Source organism: Filicampus tigris, chromosome 15 (assembly GCF_054856515.1).
Source record: "Filicampus tigris isolate MCC_2025a chromosome 15, RoL_Ftig_1.0, whole genome shotgun sequence".
In the NCBI taxonomy this organism is placed as follows: Eukaryota; Metazoa; Chordata; class Actinopteri; order Syngnathiformes; family Syngnathidae; genus Filicampus; species Filicampus tigris.
Genome location: NC_141231.1, coordinates 19642307 through 19669766, shown reverse-complemented (window position 1 = coordinate 19669766; position 27460 = coordinate 19642307). Strand labels below are relative to the sequence as shown.

The following is a 27460-nucleotide window of genomic DNA, read 5'->3' as shown; positions in this document are numbered from 1 at the left end:
AGCAAGGTCTGCAGAAGCGGGATAACGATCCTGATCATTGAATCCGGTGGATTGCACCAGGGTGACATGGGGAAAAAAAACATGCAGGATAGCCGCAATTGCCCACCCCGATTTAAAGCCCGAAATCAAATCATGACGCTGAATTTGTTGAACTCTTTGCATTCTAGTTAATTGTTGTTGCTATATGTTGTCATGTAGGGTAAGAATATGACGTCCTTTTTCCTTGTTCAAAAAAAAACACCGGGGCTGGATTTTATTATTCAAATGAATGATCTTGCATCATCTTGATGAATTTTAACCACAGCTCCACCGATTTCTTTTATTTTGATGGCCTGCTGCCAATTCTGTTCTCTGGCAGAATAAAATTGCAATAAGCGATTGTTCGCTTAATTTCACAAATGTATAATGAATGCAATAACCTCGTTACCTGTATCACTTCCAAAACTAAAGATATGAATTACAGCTGACACATTTGACTTTTTGACGTTGTCCTTTAAAAAGGACTAACAACTTTTCCAAGCCTGTCAAATGTGGTGCAGCGCCACCACGAGGGCAAACAAGCAACAGGTCAAAATAATAATTGTCTTTATTCAAAAATAACTTATCACGTTGTAAAACTATTGACTGTGCGTCTGCGTTCACGTTCCAGTCTCCACTTGTCATGTTTTCAGCTTTTCAGCATGTCCATGTGATCAATTAATTATTGTTCTTCATGCGGGTGTCAATTACTGGTCTCCATCTCAGCAGTAAAAAAATGGGCGCGTCATCTGCGGCGTGAAGGGGCGGAGCTGCGCGCGGATGACGTGACGACTGAAGGCGAGCGCGGGCGACGGCCACCGGGCGCAGACGTCGGGTGGGGCCGATCGGTGGGCGCGCTGCGGCTCCTTCACCCGCAGGCCCTCCTCCTTCCTCCACTTGGTGCGCCGGTTCTGGAACCAGATCTTCACCTGCGTGTGGGTCAGGCGGAGTGCGCCGGCGAGGGCGTGGCGCTCCGCCAGGCTCAAGTAGTGACAGCTATGGAAGCTCAACTCCAGAACCTGAAGCTGGTCCAGCGTGAAGGCCGTACGTACGCGGCGCCCACCGCGCTTTGACCTCGCCGCCTTCCCGGTCCACTTTGAAGGCGGCGTCCCGCGGGAGCCGCCTGCTGGAGCATTTTGCTTCTCGCCGGCGCCCTCCGGCACAGCATCTGGGAAAGGGAAAGTGTCAAAACCGCAGTCGTACTTTTACGACTCGATGCCCTGACGCCAATGACCCCTAAACCCAAAACGGAGGAATGTAACTCCCTAAAATTTACACAAACACTCAATTAATCAACTGATGTGACATGGAATGTTACACTGAAATGTTTTGTAGATTTCCCAAACCTCTGTTCAGCCTATACCTAAATACTCAAAAAAATTACAGAACTATTTTTAATATACTGAAATGCTTCCAAATTAAATACTTCAAAATACTTAAGTACAAGTGGCCTAAAAACTAGACACACTCAAATGTTTCCGAAATGGCACCTAAGCACTCTTTCATGTATACTCAAATGCTGATTAAAAGTTAACAAAGTACTCTTAAAGATCCTGAAACACTTCTTAAAAGTTATTGAAATACTCCTAGAGGAACTCAAACGTTCCCTAAAGTTACCCAAATACCCCTAGATATATTATACTTCCTATAGATTTAAGTTATCCAAATATTCTCAAATAGACTAATACAATACTGCTTAAAAGTTACCTAAAGACCGGTGCTCTTAAATCTAATTAAATACCTGAGCTTGAAAAAGTGACCTATATAGATGCTCTTATATGTACTCAAATACTTCTGAGAGCCAATGGAGTTTTTTTTTTTAATGACGTCAGCTAATAAGAAGGTAAAGGTTGATTTCATGTATTAAATGGAGCAAACGTGTATTACCGTGATTGACTTTCTCGCATTCTCTCACGCATGGCGTCACGGCGAGGTGGCCCTCATGACCGACCGACCGACCGACCAACCAACCAACCAACCAACCAACCAACCAAACCAAAAAGACTGACCTGTGGCGGGCTGCGCGGCTGCCCCGGTGAACTTTCGGGGGTCCAGGATGTCCTCCACGGAGAAGGCGGTGTTCCCCGTCTGGTTTTTGCGGCTGCCGAGCGTCACTTTGCCGGCGAGAGGCTCCATAGCTCGACGACTGAAGGGAGGCACGCTGCCGGCCTCCTCCGCCGCTTAAAGGGGGCCGCCGCACGTTTGCGCGTGACGTCAGCGAAGCCCTTCACGCATTTCCCCTCCCCTGCGCCGCGCTCAGTTATTTATTGTGGGACATCTGCTTGTAATGTTGCCTTTTCTTGAAGTGCGTGTCACGTTTTGTGCTCCAGTTTGTCGCGACTGTCGTGCGACGCTTCTTATGCTAATGGTTTAGCTTGTGATGTTAATTGATGGACTCGTCAAAAGGAAAGTGTATCCCCATTGTCCCTTTGCAAATGGCAACATTTGTCCTTTTCAGCCACAAAACATGTTTATGACTCTGCAAACATCTGATGTGCGCAGGTCAATACCAGCAGGCAGCAACGATAGTTAGCAGCGATGCATAGAGCAAAAAACAAACAGTGGAGTGACACCTTCACGGCAATATTTGGTAAATTATATTCATTAACAGCAGCGTTTTTTTTTGTGTGTAGCCAACAGCTATACTGTGCGCATCCATACCAACTGGGTAGTCTACAGGTAAATAGGAGCACTTGAGAATGAGATAAACACCAGCAATATCTGTCAGCAGTGGGGGGAGAAACTTCACATGAATTCAAAACAGCAAAAATAGTCGTCATGCTTGATTTTTCAGGGTTTCATTTTTAATGTCGTTATTTCTGTATTTCTGTTTACTCTACTTTATTACATACCACTTAGTCACCTTTTTTTTTTAACTTGCAAATACTCCATACATTAAAAAAACTAAAACAAATACCAAAACTATTAAAAACTAAACTAAAATGAAGCATTAAAAAAACCACTGACACAGCTGCTTTAAAAATGAGTTAAAACTAACTGAATTAGAATAACAAAAGTCAAAATGAAACAAGTGTTTGTGCAGACCAAGTCAAAAGTCGCATTCGAGCCCTGACAGTGACTAACTACGATTCTAAATGTTCCCTGATGTTGACTGGCGACCAGTCCATCGTTTGTCTGCATGTGCCCTGACATCGCATGGCGACCATTTCATTTCCTGGCGACCAATCCAGAGTGCACACTGCTTTTCTACCAGAAAGCGGCTCTTGCGCTGAAACTCAACTAAAGCCCAAAAGAATTTGGTTTGGTTGTAAAGTTATTTTGTCGGAGAGTCACAGATGTGCGTCCATTCAGAGACGAAGGGGAGGTGAACGTGTTGCCATTGTGCAGCTAAATAATAGCCCCGAGCCATTTATGGCGTCCCCCAGGGGTCTTGCTCATTGCCCTGCTCCTTTGTGCAGTCGCAAGACTCTTAAGATGCGTGACGCTTCGGTGGTCTCGCACGGGCACGCGTCCTGGACAATAGTCACAGTCATCAAACATGTTACACAAACAATTGATGGAAATCAGACTTGTTCGACGTACTCGGCGACGGTTTTGCTTTTGTGCATTTCAGAAAAGTAGCTTGTTGACGGCATAACCACCGTGCCGCCAACTGCAAGGCACATAGAGAAAAATCATGGGCTGGCTTGGATGATGTCATTTAGAGGCTGCGAGGATCGAGAGTGTGAGTTGTCACCATACCATTGCAATAGGTCGAAAAGATAGAATTAAAAGGTTTTGTGCGGTAAATGATAAGTCTTTGTTACATATCCATTTTGACACACACGCACACACTCAAGCGCCAGTTGTCCTCCGCGCCTGCGGTGTCGCTGCAGAGCTGAACGGGTCTCGCCTCCCCACTGACGCTCTCGCGATATTTCCAATGCTTTTGAACGAATTCAAACATGGCGTCGGAGGGAGAGGTGGGCAACATCGTTGGGACTGAAGCGGACGCAGGCAGAAGGTACGTTGGCTTCTTTTACGCGTTGGAACGCTTTTAAAGGCGAGAGCGTGTCACTTTTTCGAGCGGAGGACTGAAGCAGTCTCGGCGCCGTTTGGCCATTAAAGCTGCCCGCGGACTGGCGAGTGGACGTCGTTGTAGTGCAGAAGGAGCCGGCCGGCGAGAAAGTGGCGAGCTTTGTTCTGGGCAAACGAAACGGAACGAAAACAAACACGTTGACGTTTTCTACCAATTTGACTTGTGAGGACAAACATTTCGTTACATTAAGAATTTAACTAAAGAGTTTGATTTTTTTTTTTCAAGTCATACCGATCAATTGATAACTGATAAATCAGCGCAAACATTCATGTGTCCAAAATGTGATATTGTTTGTTGACATAAAGCTGGCTTTACACACACAAGGGGACCTTGAAAAAAATAGTTGCCTATTAAATTGCAATATTGAGGGTGGGAATCAATCAAAAGAATTCATTATTTTTCATTGCGTTTCAGTCCTACTTTGTTTACAAGTTAATGACTCCAATTTTTTGGGTTTATGAATGCACAATGACCCAGGTAATACATTGTCATTTTTAATTGTTGAAGTCCTAATGAAAAGTGTGCAACTCTGTAGCGAGGCGGTGTCGACTGAGCTTCCTGTCAGCATGGACACGGAGTCATCCAGCGGCAAGGAGGTTCTGGTAAGCATTCGACGCTGATGTTGACGGTGTTGAGATGACGTCATGTGACGAGGGGGGCCGCGTTGCCGCAGGAGGCGGCGGGCGACGCGTCGGAGGCCGCAGACGCGCTGACCTGCTCCGGGGACGAGGACAGCGGGCGGCAGCTGGGCGAGGTGGAGCTGCAGTGCGCCTTGTGTACCAAGTGGTTCACCGCCGACACCTTCGCCATCAACACCGCGTACGTAAAGCGCAGCGCCGCAGATATCCCGCTCGGTTTCCACCGGAATTGGCCGGCCAGTGAGGGTCATTTAAGGTTTGGTTTCAACGTAATATACGCAGTCTGATTTGTCATAAGCAGGCCGTTACGGCATTTTAGTTCAACTTGACTTACTTTGGCCCAATTTCATCCCAAATCAGAGTTAAGAGTGAGCTTCAGGTTATGCCGTTTTGTCAATCTTTTTGGTTGGCATTACAAAGCAAACTAAAATCAACCAAGCGACGGCTCGTCACTCAGGGTTAAAGTATCCAACAATATTTATTCAAACAGGACTTGTCTGCCCTTCATGACCAACTACGTGTTCCACTGCAACGTCTGCCACCACAGCGGCAACACCTACTTCCTCAGGAAACAAGCCAGTACGTCTCCTCGTGGCTCGGCTCGGCTCGGCTCGGCTCGGCTTCAGTCCCCACCTGGTTTTTGCTTTTGTGCTTGCAGACCTGAAGGAGATGTGTCTGACGGCGCTGGCCAACCTGACCTGGAGGTCCAGGAGCCAAGATGAGCATCCCAAGACCATGTTCTCCAAAGACAAGGTGAGCGACGCAAACGTCTGATGGGGTGGGGGATAAATCGGAGTCGCACAGTTCACGTGATGTGCCACCAGAGTTGCAAACGTAAAAAATTAAAAGCGGAAGACGGCATTCGAGCTCAACGGTGTTTCTTCTGCCGTTTGGTGTCAGCTCAGTTGATACTTATTACAATTTACATTGAATGTTTTTTGGAGAAATAAAATCTATAAATGAATTGATTGTCAAATGAATGGGTCATTACTTTTGAAAATCTTTTCGACATCTTTCATTTCAAATTGTCCCTATGCTGTGAATTTCAGCTTCTCGACAGTAAATATTCTGCGATTTCTGCCGTCCTCCGTGATAGCTGATTATCTTTGTGCTGAATCCAAATAAAACAATTGGTCTTACTTTGGAAAATCACAGATCGGCCTTTTTGCCCGCTTTCCGACATTCTGCCGACAAAAGCGGCAACTGAATCGCGATGAAGTTATTTGTGCCCTTTCAATTGGAAATAATTGAAAGTTTTTTTTCTTTTAAATGGGATTCATCGATTAATGGGCGTATGAATTGATTTGACATCTTAATTGCTGATGAAAATAATGGAGGTGCGGCTCCTTGGGCGCAGGACATCATTCCGTTCATCGACAAGTACTGGGAGTGCATGACCACCCGGCAGAGACCCGGCAAGCTGACGTGGCCCAACAACATCGTCAAGACCATGGTAGCGCGTCGGCAGCCCGACACCAACGTGGGCCGCCTTGTGTCCTCACGCTGCTCTTTTTCTTTTCTTTCCTTTCTCCCCCATTCTCAACCCCCCCCCCATCCCTCCCAGAGCAAAGAGCGCGACGTTTTCCTGGTGAAGGAACACCCCGACCCCGGCAGCAAAGACTCTGAGGAGGACTACCCCAAGTTTGGCCTGCTGGACCAGGTCTGATTATTATGAGCTTTCTGGCCATTTGACTGATTTGAAAATTGATGGATGGGCCGAGTCTTTGTAGAAAAACACCGGGCTTTTTGTTTTAGAATACAACATTGAATTGATTACAACTCGTCTAGACAGAGTGCTTTTGTTGAGAGGAAAAAAAAAAAAAAAGTCGATTCATTTCTTAGTGACTCCCAAACACTCGAATGCTCCGACGTGTATACGATGGTGTGCTTTCGGGACAAACGTCTAATTGTCTCTTTGACCCCGAGTGCCTTTGGGTGGCAGTCAACGCGTGCCAATCAAGTTCACAATTGATTGTTGGAAGAGTGAAATAAGAATTAGAGATAGACCATTGTTTTTACAAAACAATGTCAAACGCATGATGTAAAATGCCTTATTTGACTGTTTATCTCTTTGAGTAAATCAGTCAGCCAATGGTACAAATGAGTCCATTTTGTTGAACCAGTGTCAGGGCGAAACGTGGTTGAATGTGTCTGCTTGGTGGGCGGATGAGGGGCGCAGCGGGCCTTATCAGCCCCTCCCATGCCAGACACACGACAGGAAGTGAGGCTGGCGGCTAATTTGTTGTTGTTGTTGTTGTTGTTGTTGCTGCTGCTGCTGCTGTTGCTTCCGCCGCCGCCGCCGCCGCGCAGGACCTGGGGACCATCGGCCCTTCGTACGACTCCCAGAAGCAGTCGGCCGTCACGCCCGCCGCCGGAGGCCTCAACGGTCAGTCGCGCTTTGCTTTGAGTTCACATAAAGTGGGAGCGCGCAGTTGACCGCCAATGTGTCTTGTGTCTTCCAGGTGGATCCTCTTACTCAGGTGAACGCTCGCTTTTGTGGGGGCAGGCGGCCGCGCTGCTGCTGTTGATGTTGTGCTGGTGTCATGTGACCCGCGGGATGGAAGCTGGCTCCGTTTGATTTCAAGCCGCCTAGGGAGGACCACCAACAATCCATTTCGGATAAGAAAAGTGGCATGTGGAATCGGATCCCAACGTGATTCACGCCTCGCTACTAGGGGTGGGAACGATAATCGTTTTTTAGATGCATCGGTCGGCGTACTAAAAATTTTCGGAATCGATTCATAGGTATTAATAATCGATATTTAAAGTTTAACTAAAAAAAAACCAAAAAAAAACTAAAAACATACGCAAGCGATTACCTGCGTTTGTACCTCTGCGCTAGGCTAAGCTAATACGTGACAAGATGGCGGAACAAGCAAAACCTCACACGAGCAAAGTCAAAGTGTGAAATATAAATCTTTGCTCTTCCTTAAGTTTTTGTTTTTAAAAAAAGGTACCAGTGTCTTACATGGACTATAAAATGTAAGCCAATGTAGTGATGCATCGGAATGGCAATCGAATCGAATCATAGGCCTCTGAATTGGAATGAAATCGAATCGTGGGCCTCTAAATGAGAATCTGATCGAATCTTGAGGTACCCATGGATTCCCACCCCTACTCGCTACGGTGCGCCGTCACCATTTGGCGCTTCACTCCACGGTGATCACAAGATGGCACCAACAAGAGCCGCTTGAAGGCCGCCCGACTTCCTTCAACTTGCAAATGAAAGTCGAGTGGCAGAAAGTCGAATCTGATTGGCTGTTGTAGCGCACGTTTCCGCCACGAGTCAATACGCTCGCAGCTGACCACCATCATCGTTTATCCCCATCAGCCATCTCCGTTTTAGAATCGCCCAGTCCTGCAGTTAGAGGAATCCCTTGTTGATTGCGTTCTTGACCACGCCCACAGGACGAAATGGAGTGTTGGGAAGGATCGGCGCTGTACACGCGAAGTGCAGCGCCAGTTTTTGTCCACTTGGGGTCAGCATCCACACATTTTAGACCAGAGTAACGCTGACTGAGAAGGATGTGCAGTAGTGTTGGCCTCTCTGGCGTTCAGTGACGCTGTCGGTCGAGGCTAGCGGCGCGCGCGTGTCTGGAAAAACTCACAGGACAAGGCGCTGCTTTGAAATGTCCCGCTATGACCCTTGACAGTCATCAAGTCAAATAAATTTGTGAATGGGGCGGCCCTCCTTAGTGGGACTTGTTTGCCAGCGACGCGTGCGTTTGGAAGTGGCCGTTTTTTTTGTGACTTGCGCCGCTCTCCGTCCCAGGCGCTCTGGCTCCAGTGGCGGGCAAAGGAAGAGGAGCCAAGCGCAAGCAGCAGCAGCTGCAGCAGCAGCAAGAGGGCGCCACCGCCGGCGCCACCAAGAGGACGCGAAGGTACAGGACGGCGCAAATTTCAACGGAAACAAACAAACAAACACGACAGCAACCAAAACACAAGCCGATGCCCGCATGTTTGCGGTTCATTTTTTGTCAACCTAATGGCAGATTCCAAAAAAAACAAAAAAAACCTCTGCACAAGGCAGATTGGCCCGCCCAAAGCACCATCTGATTGCTTCCTTGTGCAGTGCGTAACAGCCAATCAGCGTAAATTTGCGTGTGCGCTCCCTGCTCGCTCGCTGTCTGTCTGTGTCTCCTAGACGAGCCATGCACATACGCGACCGGCAAGTTAGTAGTTCATGGTAATGCAATAGACTTCGGCCAAATGTTCGTAAATGTCAGTCAACTATAACTCACTTGTAACATTACTATGAGGCCTTGAATGTCATATAAACACAAGGGGCACTTCTGCTCGCACCAGTAAGCTGCCTTGCGGCTCAAGCGAACCACTCCCCCAATGTCACAACAGTTACTTTGCTTTGCGAATGACACGGCTCCTGAGACAAGTAAAGTCAAGTAAAGTTGCTGATATTATCGGGAAATGGTGATAAAAGCAAGACGTGAGTGAGTGCCAGTGTGTGCGTGTCTGTGTGTAAGCCACGCCATGAAAAGCTAAACTCAACTTTATTTATAGAGAGCACTTTAAAACAACCACCACTCCGAGTGCTGTACACGGTGCAAAAATTGACGGCAAAGTACTGCACGTGAAAGTCCGCTCTTGGAAACATGCTCATCTTTGTGGCTAGTAACTGCGTTGAGGATTCACTTGTATGTTTTTGAACTTTAAGACAATGATGTGTGAAAGATAAACATTTCAGGTATAGTGGATTTTTAGAAAACTATTTACTGTCAGGAGATGTTTGTTTTCATTGAACTATAAGGCATGCTACTGAGCCCAGGAGCTCCCTGCACTTTTTGTTAGACTTTTAAAACAAAGTTGTCTATTTTTTAAGATCTAGAAAAGCTTTAACATCTAGTAAATCACTAAAGTTGTTTCATAAACACGGGCTTAAAGGCATTTAAACAAAGTCAAGTGTTGGACATTTTATTTTTCATAAATTGGACACCATATGACCCCTTTTCTCTACAAATAAATCTGGGCTTCAAATAGCGGTCATCGGCCGCCTTGGCTACTAATAATGGGTGTCGACCCTGAAAAAAGCATATCGGTCTATCCCTTGCAATAGTAGGCAGTCGTTTTGGACTTTGCAAAATTGAATCAGCGACGATGAATACGACAAAGATGAATGTAGTCGTGGTAGGACGTTTTAAAGCGTAATAGAATGCAATTAGTTCAGTAAGTACGCTCCCGTTCATCAAAGAAAAACAATGTTGGACATTTCAAAATAATTTCGGTTGATGGAGATCTGTGACTAGAAGAGAAATCAATGGCAAGACGGACATTTTCCATTGGGCTAGCGAGCCCCCCAAAAATTCCCAGAAAATGCCGAGAAACAGGCAATATACTTTTTTTCCCCCCATGACGAATGGGGAAATCCTGAAAAAAAAAACAACCCAAAACATTGAAATAAATGAGTGAACCTGTGGGCGGGCGTTTTGGGAGTGCCCTGTGACGTGACTTTGTTGTTTCCCGCCCCCGCCGCAGCGACCCGCTGTTCTCGGCCCAGCGCCTGCCCCCCCACGGCTACCCTCTGGAGCACCCGTTCAACAAAGACGGCTACCGCTACATACTGGCCGAGCCCGACCCGCACGCCCCCGACCCCGAGAAGCTGGAGCTGGACTGCTGGGCCGGCAAGCCCATCCCCGGCGACCTGTACCGGGCCTGCCTCTACGAGCGCGTTCTGCTGGCTCTGCACGACCGAGGTCGGCACGCAAACCTCCCGATAACCCCCCCATAAAAAAAAAAACAACTTTTCTTTTTTTTTCTAAATGAACCACCGCGCTCATCAGATAAACAGCTATGTACACGTGCTCCTTCCTTGGCACCAAAACACTACTTTAGTCTAAATGAAGCTCTTCAACTCATTTCAACGTAGTTCCTTGGCACCACGATGCCACAAGATGGTAGCAAAGATCTAGTTTTGTCCAATTTAAGCCGCTCAGCTCTTTTCGACCTTCCTTTGTCACCCAGGTGGTGCCAACGTACTACTTACACTACTTACGTACAACATTTGTCCACTTTGATGCAGTTCTTTTGTCACCAAAATGACAAAGGATGGCGGCAAAGCGCACGTTTTGCCTGAAAGTTCCTCAACACATGGCCAAAATGACCTTAAGTTCACTTCATCGTCCTTTGTCGCCAAGATGCCACTAAATAGCGCTCAAGCACTACCTTTGTTTAAATGAAGCTTCAAGCTCCTGCACATAGTCTTGCTCGCCTTACTTGTTGGCTGTCACGCCGGAAGATGATTTTCAGTGATGGATTGAAACGTGTGCTCGCCTCGCACCTAGCGCCCCAGCTGAAGATCTCCGACGACCGTCTGACGGTGACGGGCGAGAAGGGCTACTCCATGGTGCGCGCCTCCCACGGCGTGCGCAAGGGCCGCTGGTACTTCGAGGTGTCGGTGGAAGACATGCCGCCCGACACGGCCGCCCGGCTCGGCTGGTCGCAGCCTCTCGGTGAGTTGCCGACGTCTTGCCTTTGGCGCCGGCGCCACGCCGAGGCCTACTCCGCATTCGGCGTCAGTCGCTAGGGCAACTTCACACCCACGAAGCAACTCCAAGGGATTGAAATGTACCTGAAAAGCCATCCTATACGTTCCCTGCGCCGCTTTTCTTTTTTTCATTTATTTTTCCCTTTGCGACCATGCAAAGGAAGCCAAACGAGGCCTTGTTCAAATGGCGTGCTAAAAATATATATTTTTTGCCCAAAGTGAGCCCTGTTTACTGACACAAAATGTAGCGCTCCCTAAGCTATCCTAGCACTGAACTTAGCATAGAATGCTAACTTTGCACATAATGGTTTGATGCCACGCAGACTTAACAATTGTACGCGCAGGAATTGATGTCAACAACTTGGCCGGCGGTGGCTCACTTGGTAGCAAGATTATTGCACTTAATGACAACTAACAAAAGAAGCTCAACTAAAATCAAGGCCAAATATTGTCGAATATATATTGGAGCACCTTACCAAGAAATAGGTGTGGCCTTCATGAATTAGTGGGCAATCGTGATGCGCGGGTCAGTGGCGACGGGATGGGGTGTGTCTTTGAATCGGCGTCGGTGGTGCGCTCTTGCTGCAGGCAACCTGCAGGCGCCGCTGGGCTACGACAAGTTCAGCTACTCGTGGCGCAGCAAGAAGGGCACCCGCTTCCACCAGTCCATGGGCAAGCACTACTCGGCAGGCTACGGCCAAGGGGACACTCTGGGCTTCCTCATCGAGCTGCCCGACCGCACCGAGACGGCTCGAGCGCTGCCCGACACCTACAAGGACAAGGTGACGCGGCGGGCGGAGCGCCCCGAGGCCGCCCGCCTCGCCCGCAATCTGACCGCTTGCTCTTGCTGTTTGCAGGCACTCATCAAGTTCAAGAGCTACTTGTACTTTGAGGAGAAGGACTATGTGGACAAAGCCGAGAAGAGCCTGAAGACCGTGAGCCCGAGCAGGGTGAGAACAAGGGCGGTTACTCAACTGCAGATGATGGCGGATGACACCCCGAATCGGTTGCCGGCCAATCGCAGGGCACACAGAGACAAACAAACGACCGCGCTCACAATCCCTCCTAGGGGCAATTTAGAGAGTCCAATCAACTTACCAACCATGCATGTGTTTGGAATGTGGGAGGAAACCGGAGTACCCGGAGGAAAGCCACGCAGGCAGGCACGGGGAGAACGTGCAAACTCCACACAGGGAGGTCCGAAGCCACCACCTCTGAACTGTGAGGCCGACGTGCTAACCGGTCGGCCGCCGTGCCGCCGTCCTATATTATATTATAATAAAATGACTAATATTACCATCCCCTCAGAATGGAATAAGGGCCCATGCCTAGCTGTCACTATCGAATAGTTCAATTATTTCAGTAACTATTTTGGACACCTCTACTTCGAGTGTAACGGAGCGCGCGGTGGACGTAGTTGAGGGAGCGCGTGGTCCGACGCGTGCCATTTGTAAGGGAATGAGGTGACGGCAACGAGGAGGCGTCGAGTGAATTTGCAGGAAGCGGACGGCGTCTACCGTCAGTCAGCTTTGCTGGAGGAAGCGGCGTTGATGAGGCGTTGTGATGTGCCCGCCGACAGATGGTGTTCTACAAGAACGGCGCGAGCCAAGGCGTGGCCTTCGAGAACCTGTTTGAAGGAATCTACTTCCCGGCCATCTCCCTCTACAAGAGCTGCACGGTGGGTGCCGCCTCTGCTCGCACTTGCTGTCTTCCCGTTGCTCACGCCTGGGCAAAGTATGGCCCACTAATTGACAGGATTTGGCAGACAATCGCAGTTTCCTCTCCTCAAATTGCTGTGCTTGAATGGTTCATTTCTCTCAAGAAGCAATTGGTTAACTTACTCCTTTACTCATGTATGTTACTTACATTCAATAACACAACACACGTTGGTAACATGAAGAACACAAGTTTGTGGCTTATTGTAAATCGTACAATGCCAATTGCTTATACAGCTTTTCAAAAGTATTTTTTGTATGACTTTATTATAACACAACTAAAACAACTGCGTACATTGGAATTAGACTGCCTTAAGTCAGAGGTGTTGTGTTGTTGTAGAGTTTGAAAGTCAAATCAATATTACGTATAGATTTAAGAGTTAGTATTATACTTTAGATGTGTGTGTGTATATATACTAAGTTGAAATAAAATATTACATTTACTTTTTTCAGCAAATTGCTTTATTGTGTACAGTATAAAAATGCAAATAACCCGTTTTACTTTTTAACACTAATTTGACACTTAACATTTTATTGTGAATAAAAATACTAGTCATTCTTTTTGAAATAAGTGATTATGATTAAATTGCGCATAACTCAATAATATAACAAATATCTTTTTTATTTTATTTTTTTATTTAAAGAAACGTTTAAAATATACCAAAGCTAGCAGAAGTGACAATCATTGTGATTTATTGTTTAAAAGAAACTCTTGATTGTAACTTCAATTTTGAGCTGTCTGACCGGTCCGTCCTTTTTCCAAATGGGTTGCCGGCCGGCGCTGCGCCGCCGCGGTCCTCGCCGCGCCTTCAGGTGTCGGTCAACTTCGGGCCGCACTTCAAGCACGCCCCCAAGGACGTGGCCTTCCAGCCGGTAAGCGCCCCGCCGCCGCCGCCGCCGCCAGCGCCGCCAGCGCCGCCAGCGCCTCGGCCTTCCCGCCTTTTTGACAGCGGCTGTCTGTCGCCGGGCAGATGAGCGACATGGGCTGGGGCGCCGTCATCGAGCACACGCTGGCCGACGCCTTGTACCACGTGGAGACGGAGGTGGACGGACGCCGCAGCCCGCCCTGGGAGGGATGAGCCGCACGCACGCCCCCATGGAAACAGTCAGCTTCTTGTCTTTGTCTTTATTTGGACTTTTCACGTGCGCTAGCCGACAGGCGGGTCACGTCGGTCAGCGATCAGTGCTTCCCAACCGTAGCGGCAATGTCCAATAAAAGTCTGTTCGATTCATAGAAAGATTCATCCGTCCATCCATCCATCCATTATCTCTACCGCTTCTCCTCACAAGGGTCGCGGGGCGCGCTGGAGCCCATCCCAGCTGTCTTCGGGCAGTAGGCGGGGGACACCCTGAATTGGTCGCCGGCCAATCGCAGGGCACACAGAGACAAACATCCGCACTCACAATCACACCTAGGGGCAATTTAGAGTGTCCAATTAACCTACCAAGCATGTTTTTTGGAATGTGGGAGCAAACCGGAGTGCCCGGAGAAAAGCCACGCAGGCACGGGGAGAACATGCAAACTCCACACAGGGAGGTCCGAAGCCACCACCTCTGAACTGTGAGGCCGACGTGCTAACCAGTCGACAGAAAGATTCATGTGAAGAGCTTTTCATTGTTGTGCCTGTCATTATACGTGCCTGGCATGGATGGATGAGCAAGGATCCCTTTTTTTGTAGTGACCAAATGATACTTGTGAACCAATAGAGTGAAATTGGATCAACGAAGGCGATCAAAAAAGGCTACATGGATGACATTTGGTCGATTAGACTATTATTGTCATCATTGACCAAAACAAACAATGTTCGTATTTGCTAATGAGCTGCAAAGTGGGCGGGGCTAGCACACCGGCAGCGGGATTAGCGCGCTAGCAAGGCGGCCTTTTTACTGACTTCAAATGTGTACAGTAAACCCTCTCGTATTCCAGATTACCAGTGACTTTTTTTTTTTTTTTTTTTAGGCCATACCTAAAACTATCGGCTGAGAAACTCAACAGTTTGGCAGTTTTGCTATCAGGAAAATAGTAATTTTTTTTTTTCCCTACATCTAATCAGACAGTGGTGAAGAAATGATCCTTTGCTACAATGTTGGTATACTGTACAGTTTGTAAAATAGTGTTAATTACAAATGAAAAATACCTTAAGATAAAACCCTTTTTTTTTTTTTTTTTTAAACTACTGGCAACAAAAGTGAATCGACCCCTACGTGGAATTGGGCCCACTTGAGTCCTTTTCCACTGTTCCACGATGACATCACAAAGCTGATGGGCGTTGAAGTTGTTGTGCTTCTCCAGCACCCGCCCGGGGACGCCCCACAAACGCTCGCTCGGGTTTAGGGCCGGGCACGTGCTCGGCCAGTCCCATCGCCTTTATGAAGCTGTTGACTGGCTGCTTTACATTGGAGCGGACTGACATTTCCTCACTGTCGGACCATGACAAGATCAAGAATCAAATATGCGCGCAAGTGCAAGGGATGTAGTCACTTGCGAGCGACTGTAAATGCCAGCGTCCTCGCACGTTGAAATCCAATCATTTATTCGTAAGGCTAATTTTGTGAGAGGAGATTGAAATGATGTCAAAATGTTTGGGCTATACTTTGGGTTTCAGCAATGGATGACAAAGAACCAAAAAAAAGCAAAGGTATTTGCGGCGGGTCGTGGTCCCTAGCCTCGGCCGACGGCGAGGGTTGACTGTACAGTGCATATTAAAGGAAAGGTCACGCGAACACGGGGCTTCGCAAACGCGTAGACGCTCAAGCGTGCAAGTGCACGCCAGCGTTCCGTCGGCAGTCTTCAATTAGGCGCAGACAGAATTCCCGAGGCGATGTAGTTGTCGGGCAGGGGGCTGCGTCGCCCGTCCTCGGTGGCCTCGGCGGGATGCTGCGGGGCGAGAGGGCGGGCACAGTTTAGCGTGGACCACGTGGCTACGCGGCATGCTACCGGCGTGTCTTCAAATGGACACCGTTGCTGATCTTGATGGCAGAGCGGTTTGAGACGCTCGAGGATCATCCGACCATTGGCCCTGGGCCACGCTGACGTTAAAGCGTCCGTCTGCCGTCGGCTCTAGCGGAGAAGCCCAGACTTCCCTCTCCCGGGCCACCCGCTCCAGGTCTTCCTCTTCGGGCCTCATCGGGCTCCCCTCGATGCGGACGGGCAGCGGCTCAACTCGTTTGGCCGCATGCGTCGCTTGTGACCTTGAACTAACTTTCCTGCGACGCAGAGTCCACATCGCTGCAGACGCCGCACCCGTCCACCTGGCCATCTCCCGTTCCATTTTCTCTCCCTCTCACCCCATGATACCTCGTCTCCTCCACATGGGGCAGGATCCCATACGCGACCGGGGTCACCAAACTGGACCCGTTAACGCCCGAGCAGCGCCTTGGAATTCTGTCCATAAATGTTCTGAACATACTTGGTGACAAAGGGCAGACTTGGCAAAGTCCGACCCCTCGCCGGAAACAAATCCGACTTAATGCGGACCAAACGGCCCGTATTAGTGGGCTCGCTACCCCGTACTCCCAAAGCACCGTCCACAGAACTCCCCGAGGGACACACTTGAACGCCTTCTCCGAGTCCACCAAACATGCAGACGGACGGGTTGGGCGAACCGCCACGCACCCTCGACCCTGCCGAGGACGTCCGGCTGGATGAAAATTTGACTCCCTGACGGACCTCCGGGGAGGCTTCGGAATGCGACCCCCCCCGCCCACCACCACCCGGGTCCGCACTGTCCCCGAGGGCCCGGCCCGTACGATGTTTTCCAGGCGTCTCGACCCGGACGGCCGACTCACTTGCCACCAAGGAGCTTTTGAAGCCCAGAGGTAGGAAAGGTGTGTCTGTGGAATTGAGGTCTTCGAAGTCTTCTTGCCACAACGTCCGGCCGAGGTCAAGGTCAGCAGTGCCCCGTCCTGAGACGCTGGATGGCGAACCAGAATTTCTGTCCAGATTCCGTTCTCCGTGGCCTCACCGTTTGCAGTCGTGAATGGATACGGTTCATTTTGCGTGGTTTGAATTCATGTCCCCCCCCCCCCCCCGTGACACTTTTGGATCACGGGATGCACCTTGGGTCAAAATGACCCAGGGCTAAAGTCGTGTAACCAACATATTCAGTCATTTGCCGTATTTTCTTCTGACTGTAATAATTAAACACACCCCAGGTAAAGCAAACCAGCAGTATAACCGTTTTTTTGTTGTTTTTTTAAAACTAAACACAAACTCACGAATTTGCGGAAGATCTTGTTGAACAGGCCGTTCCTCGGACTCTCGGGCGCTGGCATCCACTGCAGGTCTTGAGGCCGAGCACCGTCGGGTCCAAAAACGTTGAGCTCGGCGAAACAGCCCGTCTCGATGAGCTACAGGAGAAGAGGGAATTTAACACGCAGGGGGAACTTCAGGCCGGGCCGGACCGACCGCCGTTTGACTGGCCTCGTTCTGCCAGGTGATGGGAACGCTTCCCGTGCAGAATTTGGCGTAGAAGTTGTTGTCGTCTTGGTTGAGGGTGACGCCCCTCACCGCAGCGAACTCCTCGATATCCTGCACGTCGCTGCAGTAAACCAGCCTGGGCTGCGCGACACCGCAAACGGACGCGCTCACAACTAAGGAATAAGCTAAAAAAAAGAAGGGGAAGCGCCGCTTACGTCAGGTTTAAACGGAGCCTCCACAAGCCCCGCCTCCAGCATGCGGAAGTTGATTTGTTGGAAGAAAGGATGCGCCTGAACGTCTCGGCCTCCCGCCGCCTGGCAGCCCAGCCTCCTGTGGGGGTCTTTGATGAGCAGCTTTGGACAAGACATCAGAGTCAATATGTCATTCGGGTCACGGCAAACCGCAAATGTGGAGTGGAGGCAGCTGGACTTGGACGCGGCCAGCAGACACATAAATAGGAGAACTGCTCACCAACCGACCGACAAACTCAGGATGTGAGCGTAAACAACCAGCCGTTTGAACAACTTACCAAAGCGTCCAACCAATCGATGGGACAATCAGTTAACCGGCCAACAAGATCACCGACCTACCTCTCTCTCGGTAAACTTGGTCGGTTAGCTGAGCGATCGTTTGGTTGGTTGAGTTGGTGGCCTGGTCAATTGGTTGGCTGCTTGGTTATGCCATTTGGTCAATTGATCGGTAAGATGGTTTGGTAGATTGTTGAATTGGATGATTGGTCAGTTGAATTGATTAGCAAATGGAACGGTGAGTTAATTCAAGCGGTTCATTGTTGACTTGGCCTGGTAGGTGGGTCACATAATTGCTTGGTTAGTTGATTAGTCCTTTGATGGCTTGTTTGGCTCGGTATGTTAATTGTTGATTGGTTAGTTTCCATGAGTCGCTTGGTCTGCCAATTGAACGATCGGTCGGTTGATCCTTTGAAGCCTTCAACGTGAAGAGAACTTTTGAATGAAAGGCGAAGCGTCTTCAACAACCAGGAAGAGTCCAGTCGCCCCCATTCGACTTTAGCGGCCAATCTGGTTTCCCGCGGCAAGAGCGACGGCGTCGGACCTTGGAGCAGATGTCTCTGGCGTGCGGTGCGAATCGCTCGTCGTACTTCTCCTGCTTGGTCTTGATCCTTTCTTCCATGTCGGCTTTTTTGGGGTGCTCGCCTTTCGTCCTGAGGAGGGGCCGGCCCGCCGTCATCTCGAAGATGAGGCAGCCCAGACCCCACCAGTCGGCGCTGGCGCCGTAATACTCGTGGCCGATCACCTCCGGGGCTGCGCACGGGACGGAAGGAAGGTTTGGGTGGCAAAACAAAGCAACGGGGGCCCTCCACAAAGCAACGGGGGCCCTCCACAAAGCAACGGGCGGCGCTCTAACTCCGAGCCGGTCCGAAGGCACCGTCGCGCAAGGCTGTCCCAAATGTCTCCCCTACGCCTATTTGCGCTCCACCAACTCCTCACGCTGCCTGGCAGTTGGCCGTTCCTGCCCCGCTCTATGGCAACTTGTCCGTCAACTGGAATCCAAGTGTCTACTGACACGGCAGAGATAAGGACAGACTGGTCCCGCCCAGCTCGCCTATGAAATTTGAGCTTCCGCATAACCGCCACGACAAAGGGATGCCAGTAGATGGCGGCGTCGCGTCAACTATGGATTTGAGATGAAGGGCCCGTCTCGGCTCGCCGCGTCTATTGTGAGCTAACGCCTTGGAACTAGGACACGTGATTAGCGGCGGTCTGAAGATGGAGCTAAGCCGCCTTCGAAGCGGATCCCCGGCTTGTTTGATGCTCACCCATGTATCCCAGCGTGCCCACGCGGCCTCGCACCACTCCGCTCTCGGACACCCGAATGGCCAGGCCCAGGTCGGAGATCCTGATGTGTCCTGTGCCCACGAAACACAACGGGGTTTTTGTTGGCTTGCCATTAACCGGGACTGCGAGCTCAGGGTGTTTTTCGAGCTCCCGCGTTGAACGGAGTAGGCCGCCACGCCCGGCTGGCATCATTTAAGCGTTGCTTCCTGCTCGGAAAAAAAAACAACAACAAAAGAAACTAAAAATAGTTTGTGTCGGCCTACCGTGTTCGTCCAACAAGATGTTCTCCGGCTTCAGGTCCCTGAAAGACAAGATGGGTTTTGACGTCAGTGGGTGATGGAATGGACAGAAAAGCATGTCATGCGGGTGTGGAGGCATGCTGGTGTCCAACAAAAAACAACGGGGTTTTTTTTGTTTTGTTTTGGGAGACCTTTGATGGTGTTCCAGATTAAAAGCAAGACAGAACATCCAGAGGTTTCCTTTTGTTGTCCTTTCAGTTACTGGCGGCTCTTTGCTACCTGCCGACCGGCCCAGTCTCGGGAGGGGGCGGGCCCCGGCACTGGAGTAGAAACGGTATGACGGGCTATGACAACATGAAAAGAGGAGACAGGTTCTATCTACGCTGGAGTGGCCATCAACAAAAGGCGATGCCATGCGATACGATTCTCGACACGTGGGCTGTAATCCGATTCAAGGGTGTAACGCATTTCAATCAATCAATCAATCACATTTTATTTATATAGCACTTTTCATTTGAAACGTAATCATTCGTTTCGATTCAGCGGGACTCCGATTAGATCCAAGATGGTGGTACACTTTCAAACCGACTTCAAGCTGGGCGCCATACGATTTGAGGGTGCAGCCATTTTAAAACGTACCAATTCGATTCACCAAATGAAAATGGATTTCTCCGATTTGAAGCGGGTTTATTACTATTACCACCCCTAATGCAAGGCTCAAAATAGCTTTTTGTTGTTGTTGTTCGAGGAGCGTTTTTGCCAGTCAATGACGTCAATTTTATAAAATTGAGGAGCAATTTTTTTGCGGGTTAAATGCCGGTGACCCGAAACAAGGATCTAATTAAATGAGAAAAGTATGTCGATGCCACACGGGAGTTACGGGGACGCGGCTATTGCATATTTGAGTATCCGACTGAAGATTCCCTAGTTTTGGGTTTGGCCTTGGCTTTTATTCTGGAACGCTCCCACACTCTTGTCATCAATTGGCGCCGCCTCAACCAAATGGCTCGCCGCATAACCGCGTTGCTTTTGGATCGCGAGCCCAAAGCAGCGTTTGTGTTGTGCGATCCTATCGGCTCGCCATACGTTCCCGCCGACACGGACTTCCTGACGTAAGCCCGTTGTGCCCGCTCGCGCTTCTGCTATTCGTTGTGTCCGTACGAGCCGCAAAGTCCACATTTTGAGCCGAAAACAGCCAAGCGAGACCGCTCGGTTGCAGCCTTGGAATGGGCGGCACCTGAAGCGGATCGGGAAGCTGGCGCTACGCCCGGCGAGCAGGGGATGCGTCCGAGCGCCCGTGGAAACCAGCGCGAGCGTTGCGAGGCGCTGACAAAAGTCGCTCGGGTTGTGTCTAGCAATTAGGGAGCGGCCTGGCACCGAGCAACCGAATCCCACGGGCGTGTCTCTGAAAACGCGCCTGTGAATCATCCGCGCACGGTGGGCCACGGAAGCGGACCATCCTCAAAGAATTACGGGTGGCCAACTAGCGAGCGCCGCACGTCCGTCCGCAGGAAAAGCCGTGGCACCGGCTCAGGGTTTGAGGCTTCGCAAACACTCGAGTGGACTGTTGTCAAGGAAGGAGCCGATTGAGGAAATGGCTGACAAGGAAGGAGAGCGCGGCTATTTTCAGAGGCTGTTGCCAAAGATCCATCGCTCCCTCGGCTGACTGCGCACGTGCGCTTTGCCCACAGACCGGCGGCCGCGCTTTGCTTTCTAGCCACGAGAACATCTCAAATGGTGGAAATGTAGCTTTTCCCAAAAAGGTCCGAGCAAAGGTCCTGGGCCGCCACGCACACGTCGCAGTCCAACAAGTGAAAGATACAGTTTGCTCACAAGGGTCGATGGAGTGCATTCCTATCGCGCTTGATCTCACAGCAGCGTATGTTGTCCTAAGCGCTCCATCGCGCTTCACGGCAAGTCAACCTGCGGAAAGCTTCTCCTTTTCCCCTTCCAGCTAGCTTCCTTTAACCTCCGGGATCCCTCGGCACGGCCCAGGAGTCTCTTTGAAATCCCTCCGCCTCGCCTCGCCTCGTATTCGCTTCGCTGCTAGCTAGCCTGGGCAATTTGTCGGCGGCCGGCTCGGCAAAGGCGTCAACGGCCTGCCCAGCTGGGCTTTGACTGCCTGCTCGCCGCTCGAATTTAGTAACGGCACCGCGGCGGCCCGCCACACACCTGACGAGACCCGGGCCCAATTCATTGATCGCTACAGTTGCCGTCATTAAAGGCCATGAAATCAGCACGGTTCCTGCCTTTGTCCCCCAAATATTTGGATAATGCCGTTTGACTGCACATTTTTTGCGGTTATCGGGTCAACGATAACCGAGACCAATTATGCAATTGGAATTTGACTTTTGAGGCTGCTGCAGCCCAGTCCAAGTCTATGCGAGAAACCAGCTTCTCATTTCGTGGAGCCTATCGTCGACTAACTCGCTTAAGATATCGCCCAGGCTGTCCCGGAATAAAACGGAGTGTAGAGATGCAAAATATTTTTGGAACTTATCGTAGTCTGTCACGAACACACATGTGGCCACGACCGAAAAAGGGCTGGCGTCAGAGCAGGGTGGGGCCCGGCCGCAGGAGCCGGCCGCCCTCCCTGCCCAAGGGCACCTCAGCCCCAACCGGTGGGTCCGCGGCGAGCGGAAAATGAGACGGGCCCCGGCACCTCCGGCCCAGCGTCTCCCCGCCTCCCGGCTTATTGGCGGGCCTGCGACTGCCGAATGTGACCCGGTCTCACATGTTGCCGTGGCTCACCTGTAAATGATGGACTTGCGGTGCAGGTGCGTGAGTCCGCAGCAGACCTCGGCGGCGTACAGTTGCACTCGGTTAGCGTCCAGTCCGGCCGGGCCCATGTTGTAGATGTGAAACTTGAGGTCCCCGCCGCTCATCATGGTGAGAACCAAGCACAGGTCGTGTTTGGTCTCGTAGGCGTAGGCCAGATTCACCTAAGGCGCAGCAGCAGCAGCAGCAGCAGCAGCAGCAGCAGCAACAGCGGCAGCAGCAGCGGCTGCGTCAGGTTCTCAAGTCACAGTCATCCATTGTCACCAACGTCCGCGACACTGACGATAACGAAAACCGCAATCTTGCCGATCGCCGACTATATTTAGCCACTTGTCCGACCGCTCCGGCGACTGTTTTTCACAAAAGCGGCTAATGACTCTAATTTGCGCAAAGAAACAGACGACACGGGCAGAATCATTTTCCACATTGTTTGGCGTGCGACACGGAAGATCCACCGCGGTAGCCAACTTAACTCGTATGTACGTACAAAAGCCGTTTCACCGTTGTAAGCAAATGCCGCCGCCGCCCGCTTCGGGAGAGCGTTGCTCACCACAAAGCGACTGTCGACGCTCTCCAGGATCTCCTTCTCGTTGAGCGCCATCTCCTCGCCTCGCCGCTTCTTCACGTGCGTCTTCTCCAGCTTCTTGCAGGCGTACATCATGCCCGTGGCCCGCACCTGACACGCCCACACCTGGGCGGGAAGCAAACCGAGGGAAACGTCTCGTCTCGTCTCGTCTCAGGACGTGCGCGGTGGTCCTCGGGGTTCTGTTCTCGGTCCTTCGCGGTTACATTTTAGGGGGGTGGGTTCCAAAGACATGACATACCGTATCTCGAGAATATGGGATGGGGATCTTGTAAAGAGAGTGACGTTTGGACTCCTCTCCACTAAGCCCACTAGAAACTCATGTGGTTCTTCAGGCTTCTGTTCACAGTCCTTGTTGAGACTTGGGCTAGGCACATATTAGTCTTTGATCCCGCCACTTCACCTGGCCTCAGATAAAGCATTCAGGACTCTCGAGGTCCCTCAGATAAAGCATTCAGGACTCCCGAGGTCCCTCTGGGATCTATTCTCGCTCCTCTCGTATTTCCGCCCTCGCTTCAATCCCGAACCCTGGAAATAAACCCTTACTTGAAAGCTTAAGCCAGGCTAGGAACTCCAACCCGAAAGTCTAGGCCTTTGTTGAACCCCGAAACCTTTTAAGGTCTTTCAAGCTAAGCTAAGTATCTCAGTGAATTGGCGCCAAAGGTTGAGCGGGGACCCGTTATGAAGGTTTGAAGACGAAGGAAAAGAATGAGCACGTCACCTCGCCAAAGCCTCCTTTGCCTAACACTCGGTATTGTCGGAACTCGTTCTTGGTGACCGGCCTCCTGGAGGACAAATATGGAACAAGTTTACCAGCCAGGCCACCGACATTTGGCAAGCGGTCGGTCGGTCGGTCGGTCGGTCGGTCGGTCGGTCGAGCGAGCGAGCGCTCACCTTTCCAGCATCTTCCACTGGAGGAAGCGGTCAAAGTACATGCTGCACTGGTACTGCTGGAAAGGTTCCCCGCTGAGGAACGCGTCAAGATCGCTGAAGACCAGAACACACGCGTCAGTGGCGGCCCCAAGCCCCGCCCCCTCCTGACGGCAGCGGCAGCGCACGCCGGAGGACGTACTCTCTGCAGGCCCGGAACACGTCCATGCAGGGTTCGTGATCCAGGCTCCACATGCAGCCTCGCTTGTGTTTGGACACCTCGGGGACAAAGCGGGACGTCTGAACACGCACACGCAAACAGGTGAGAACACGCGCGCGCACACACACACACACACACACGCAAGTGAGGACGTGCGCACACACACACACACATGCGTGCATGCACATGCACACACGTGAGGACGTATACGCACACGCACACACACACATGAATGGTGAAGAACTCTTCAATGATGCGAAGTCCAACCGCTCGTCTGTCTTCATCTCGGTGCAACTCAAATTGGTCCTGAAGACAAAAGAAACGACGTGTCAAATGGCCTCCACCAAGGAATTTGTTGCTGTGTGGAAGGAGAGACATATTCAACTGGTGCCAAGAATTGGAAGAATCACTCGCTGTCAATGCAAATGCAAATGTGTGCTTGCGTAACAAGCCCGAGTCGTCGCAAACGTGTCCAAGTAGGACACGAGAGTCGCTTCCTGCATGACTGCAACGCTCCGCATAAATGCCGGCTGCCCCTTACGTCCTTGGAAGAAAATATTCGTCGTCACCCCCCCCCCCCCCCCATAAAATAGAATTTGCAGTCAATTTACAGTTGGAATAATGTCATCTAGCCAGCTTGAAAGCCTTCATTCAAGACTTCTTCCGTCAATCCTGACTTCAAAGCCTGGTTTGCGTGTGCGGTACCAGAGCCTGTCGCAGCTCCCCGTACTTTCGCAGATCGCCTTGGCTGGAACAGAACTGGTCAAAGAGCTTTCGGCCGATGGGCTGCACCACGCAGATGTCCGAGAAGTCCCGCGCTGAACACACAAACAGGCGTAAACGCGCGCGCGCAGACACACACACACACACACACACACACACACAGTCTCTCGGTCACTTGTCGCGCACGCACGCACCTATGCTGGCGGCCAAGTTGGTGCATCGGCTGATGTGCGGAAAGCGAAGCATCTCCTGCCATTTCCAGCTTCGGCCTTTGGTCCCGCCTCCTACACACGCACATGAACATGTCGAAACACGCGTTGAAGTGCGCGCACGCACTACACGTGCACACGTGAATACAAAAACGCTCAAATGTGCGCATTGTTATGATGGATTTTTCATCATTTTTATTTCGTTTTTTTGAATTCGGTTTCTTTTAGTCCTTACAGCAGACCAGGTTATCCATTTTTATTTTGTCAAGTTATTTGCTCGTTTGATTCGTTTTAGCCTGAGTTTGTTTTTGAAATTGGCGAGTCTTTGTCGAGTGCAAGATAATAAAATAAGAATAAGAATAATTGATACGCTCCACATTTTGGCCCCTTTGTCTAACAGCTTGTGGAACAAAGCAGTCACTGAATCATCAATCGTTTCTTTGAGCATTTTTTACACTGGCAATTTAGTGGAAATGATGTCCTGGTTCTTCATAAAGGGATCGAAATGAAAACAAAAAAAAACCTCACTGTCTTAAAAGGAAAAAAAAAACGAATTATTGAACGTATAAGACGAGATGACCTCATTAACTACAAATTAAAACACTTTTAATCCAATTCATTGATTAATCGAAAAAACAATCGACAGATTAATCCATCAATATACATGAACACACTCCACACATTGTGTACTCTATATGCGCAAACACGTCAACATATGTACACAGTATGTGTGCAAAGATGGACTTTTACGTAGTTTTGCTTAAAAAAAAAAATTGCTTGACGGCTCATTGGAGAAATCCAAAATAATTTGCACACTTGCATTACTTGGACGTCTTTGGTGTATCGTTCAACTGTTGTATTTTACAGGAAAATAACCATATTCAAGGATCAAAGAATGCTATTAGAACAGTCTTTTAATTGAAATCTACTTTTATTTTTTTCCAAGTAAATATCGGTTCCAAGCTTCATAAAAAAATTGAGAGTTGAAAAATACGAATACGGAACATTTTGCGATTAATTAGTTAAAAAATTGTAATTGTTTGACAGCAGTAAAATTTTGACAAAATTTGTATTATTATTACATACATCTTTGTTATCAAATTGTAACAAAAAGTTCAAGAAGCATTCAGGTTGATCAGCATGTCTTAAACAATGAAATGAAAACTGAAAAAAAAGCTCCATATTGTTTTCAACAGTCAATGAAGTCCTCCAAATGTCAGAAATGTTCAACTTTCACATATTTTGGTTTTGATTTCATCAGAGTTTGGAATGAATTTATCGGCAGAATATCGGCCCGGCCGATAATCGGTCTATCGCTGCGGTTGTAAGCATACGCGTACGCGCATCACCTACACATGCAAGCACACTCTGAATAAAAGCGTACGCACACTAACAAACTGAAATCGCACGTGAACGTGCACACGCACCCAGTGCGCGCACACACACACACACCGAAAGTAAAAGCGCGCTTGTACACGCACGCACACACACATACAGCAAGTTTGGCTGTGCCCGTTCTATTTTTAGCCTCTCAGGTCGAGCCGGCGTGACCACATTTTTGTGTGGTTTGACGTTCTCTCCGGGCGCCGCGTGAATGCAAATGTCAACTTTTAAGATGCGCGCACGCGCGTCTGGTCACCGAGAACTTGACCCAGGAGGTCGCCACTCCCCCATCCACCACGCACCCCCCCACCCTCCGATGCGGCAAATGCTCGCCGTCCTCCCTCGAGCGCAATCGCAACGTGGAGGAACTCGGCAAAGCCTCCGGTAAAACCTTAGCTTGGCTCGGACCATTAGCATTAGCATTAGCTTTAGCGTAGCACGCGCAAGACTCCTCAAACAAAAGGCGTGCGTACCTTCTCTGGCCCTGACGAGAGCCCTGTTGGCCACCAGACTGTCAATCTCCATCAAGGCATACGCGTGTGTGCGCGTGGAACTTGAATAAACACTGCACTCAAATACCTGCGGAAGGGAGGGGGAGGAGTCTGGCGGGTAGGCCACGCCCTTGCCCGGCCACGGAATGTTTCACCCACTACAGTGACGTGCTACAATTTGATACACGGGGCAAAACAAAATAAGGAAACTTTTCTTTCTGTGGCACTTATCAAAACACGCAGTTGCTAAGTGCTGCTTGGCAGATACCAAATTGGAACAGATGAGTTCAAGTCGACGCAGTTGCCCGGACTATTATGCCTTGTATATCATGCGTAATATAACAAAGAATGAAACACGGCAATGTTTTTATTATTTCTTTCTTTTAGGCGTTGTCGTCAGCCGATGTCGCCGATTGTGAAAATGGTTGCGCAGAGTTGCTGAAGAAGCTTCCGAGATTCCAACTGTTGGAAGACAACCGGCCGCTTTTCGTAGAAGTAATGTGTGAGGCGGCCAAAAGTAGTCCAGGACGGGGGCGCGGCCAGAACGTGCACGGTTAATGGGTGGGCCTGGAAAAATCAGGGTGGGCCCAAATATTTCTCTCACTGAGCACAATCCTCCTGTGTGTCGGGACACATCGCATATTGAAATGATACCGCAAACTGAATAATATGAAGTCGGGATATTTCTAAACACAATTATGCCATTCTTGATAATAAATAAAATGAACACAACTAAACACAAATTCATAATTTACTAACATTTCAAAGTTGTTGTTTTTTTTCTTCTGTCATCAATCCCACTGGGTGGTCAGTCTGTCAAT

General features: G+C 49.8%; 3 protein-coding genes across 5 annotated transcripts; 1 reads left to right on the top strand and 2 right to left on the bottom strand.

Moving 5' to 3' along the window:
• Nucleotides 1-578: 578 nt before the first annotated feature.
• ash2l (ash2 like, histone lysine methyltransferase complex subunit) lies at nt 579-15000 on the top strand. 2 transcript variants are annotated; one of them, XM_086054384.1, is made up of 17 exons: nt 579-3982; nt 4593-4659; nt 4731-4876; nt 5186-5274; nt 5354-5448; nt 6053-6148; nt 6260-6355; nt 7006-7081; nt 7158-7175; nt 8468-8576; nt 10186-10403; nt 10992-11159; nt 11783-11976; nt 12052-12144; nt 12774-12872; nt 13723-13782; nt 13881-15000. In XM_086054384.1, the coding sequence occupies exons 1-17, from the start codon at nt 3924-3926 to the stop codon at nt 13986-13988; spliced, it is 1791 nt and encodes a 596-aa protein (XP_085910510.1). In that variant the 5' UTR covers nt 579-3923; the 3' UTR covers nt 13989-15000. The 2 variants fall into 2 exon arrangements, with proteins under 2 accessions (XP_085910510.1, XP_085910511.1); XM_086054385.1 differs by having other exon boundaries at nt 3892-3982; nt 13723-13830.
• Nucleotides 589-2245, bottom strand: pnx (posterior neuron-specific homeobox). Its single transcript, XM_086054434.1, has 2 exons — nt 2028-2245; nt 589-1186 (listed from the first exon to the last, which is right to left on the bottom strand). The coding sequence occupies exons 1-2, from the start codon at nt 2152-2154 to the stop codon at nt 741-743; spliced, it is 573 nt and encodes a 190-aa protein (XP_085910560.1). The 5' UTR covers nt 2155-2245; the 3' UTR covers nt 589-740.
• grk5 (G protein-coupled receptor kinase 5) lies at nt 13516-26785 on the bottom strand. Of its 2 annotated transcripts, none has more exons than XM_086054383.1 (16): nt 26622-26785; nt 24751-24840; nt 24539-24651; nt 24062-24139; nt 23816-23913; nt 23638-23730; nt 23465-23528; nt 22711-22851; nt 22134-22324; nt 19407-19444; nt 19125-19214; nt 18401-18609; nt 17545-17682; nt 17333-17470; nt 17128-17259; nt 13516-15787 (listed from the first exon to the last, which is right to left on the bottom strand). In XM_086054383.1, exons 1-16 carry the CDS (start codon nt 26671-26673, stop codon nt 15701-15703), a joined length of 1752 nt encoding a protein of 583 aa, XP_085910509.1. In that variant the 5' UTR covers nt 26674-26785; the 3' UTR covers nt 13516-15700. The 2 variants fall into 2 exon arrangements, with proteins under 2 accessions (XP_085910509.1, XP_085910508.1); XM_086054382.1 differs by having other exon boundaries at nt 24751-24891; nt 26622-26707.
• Nucleotides 26786-27460: the final 675 nt, after the last annotated feature.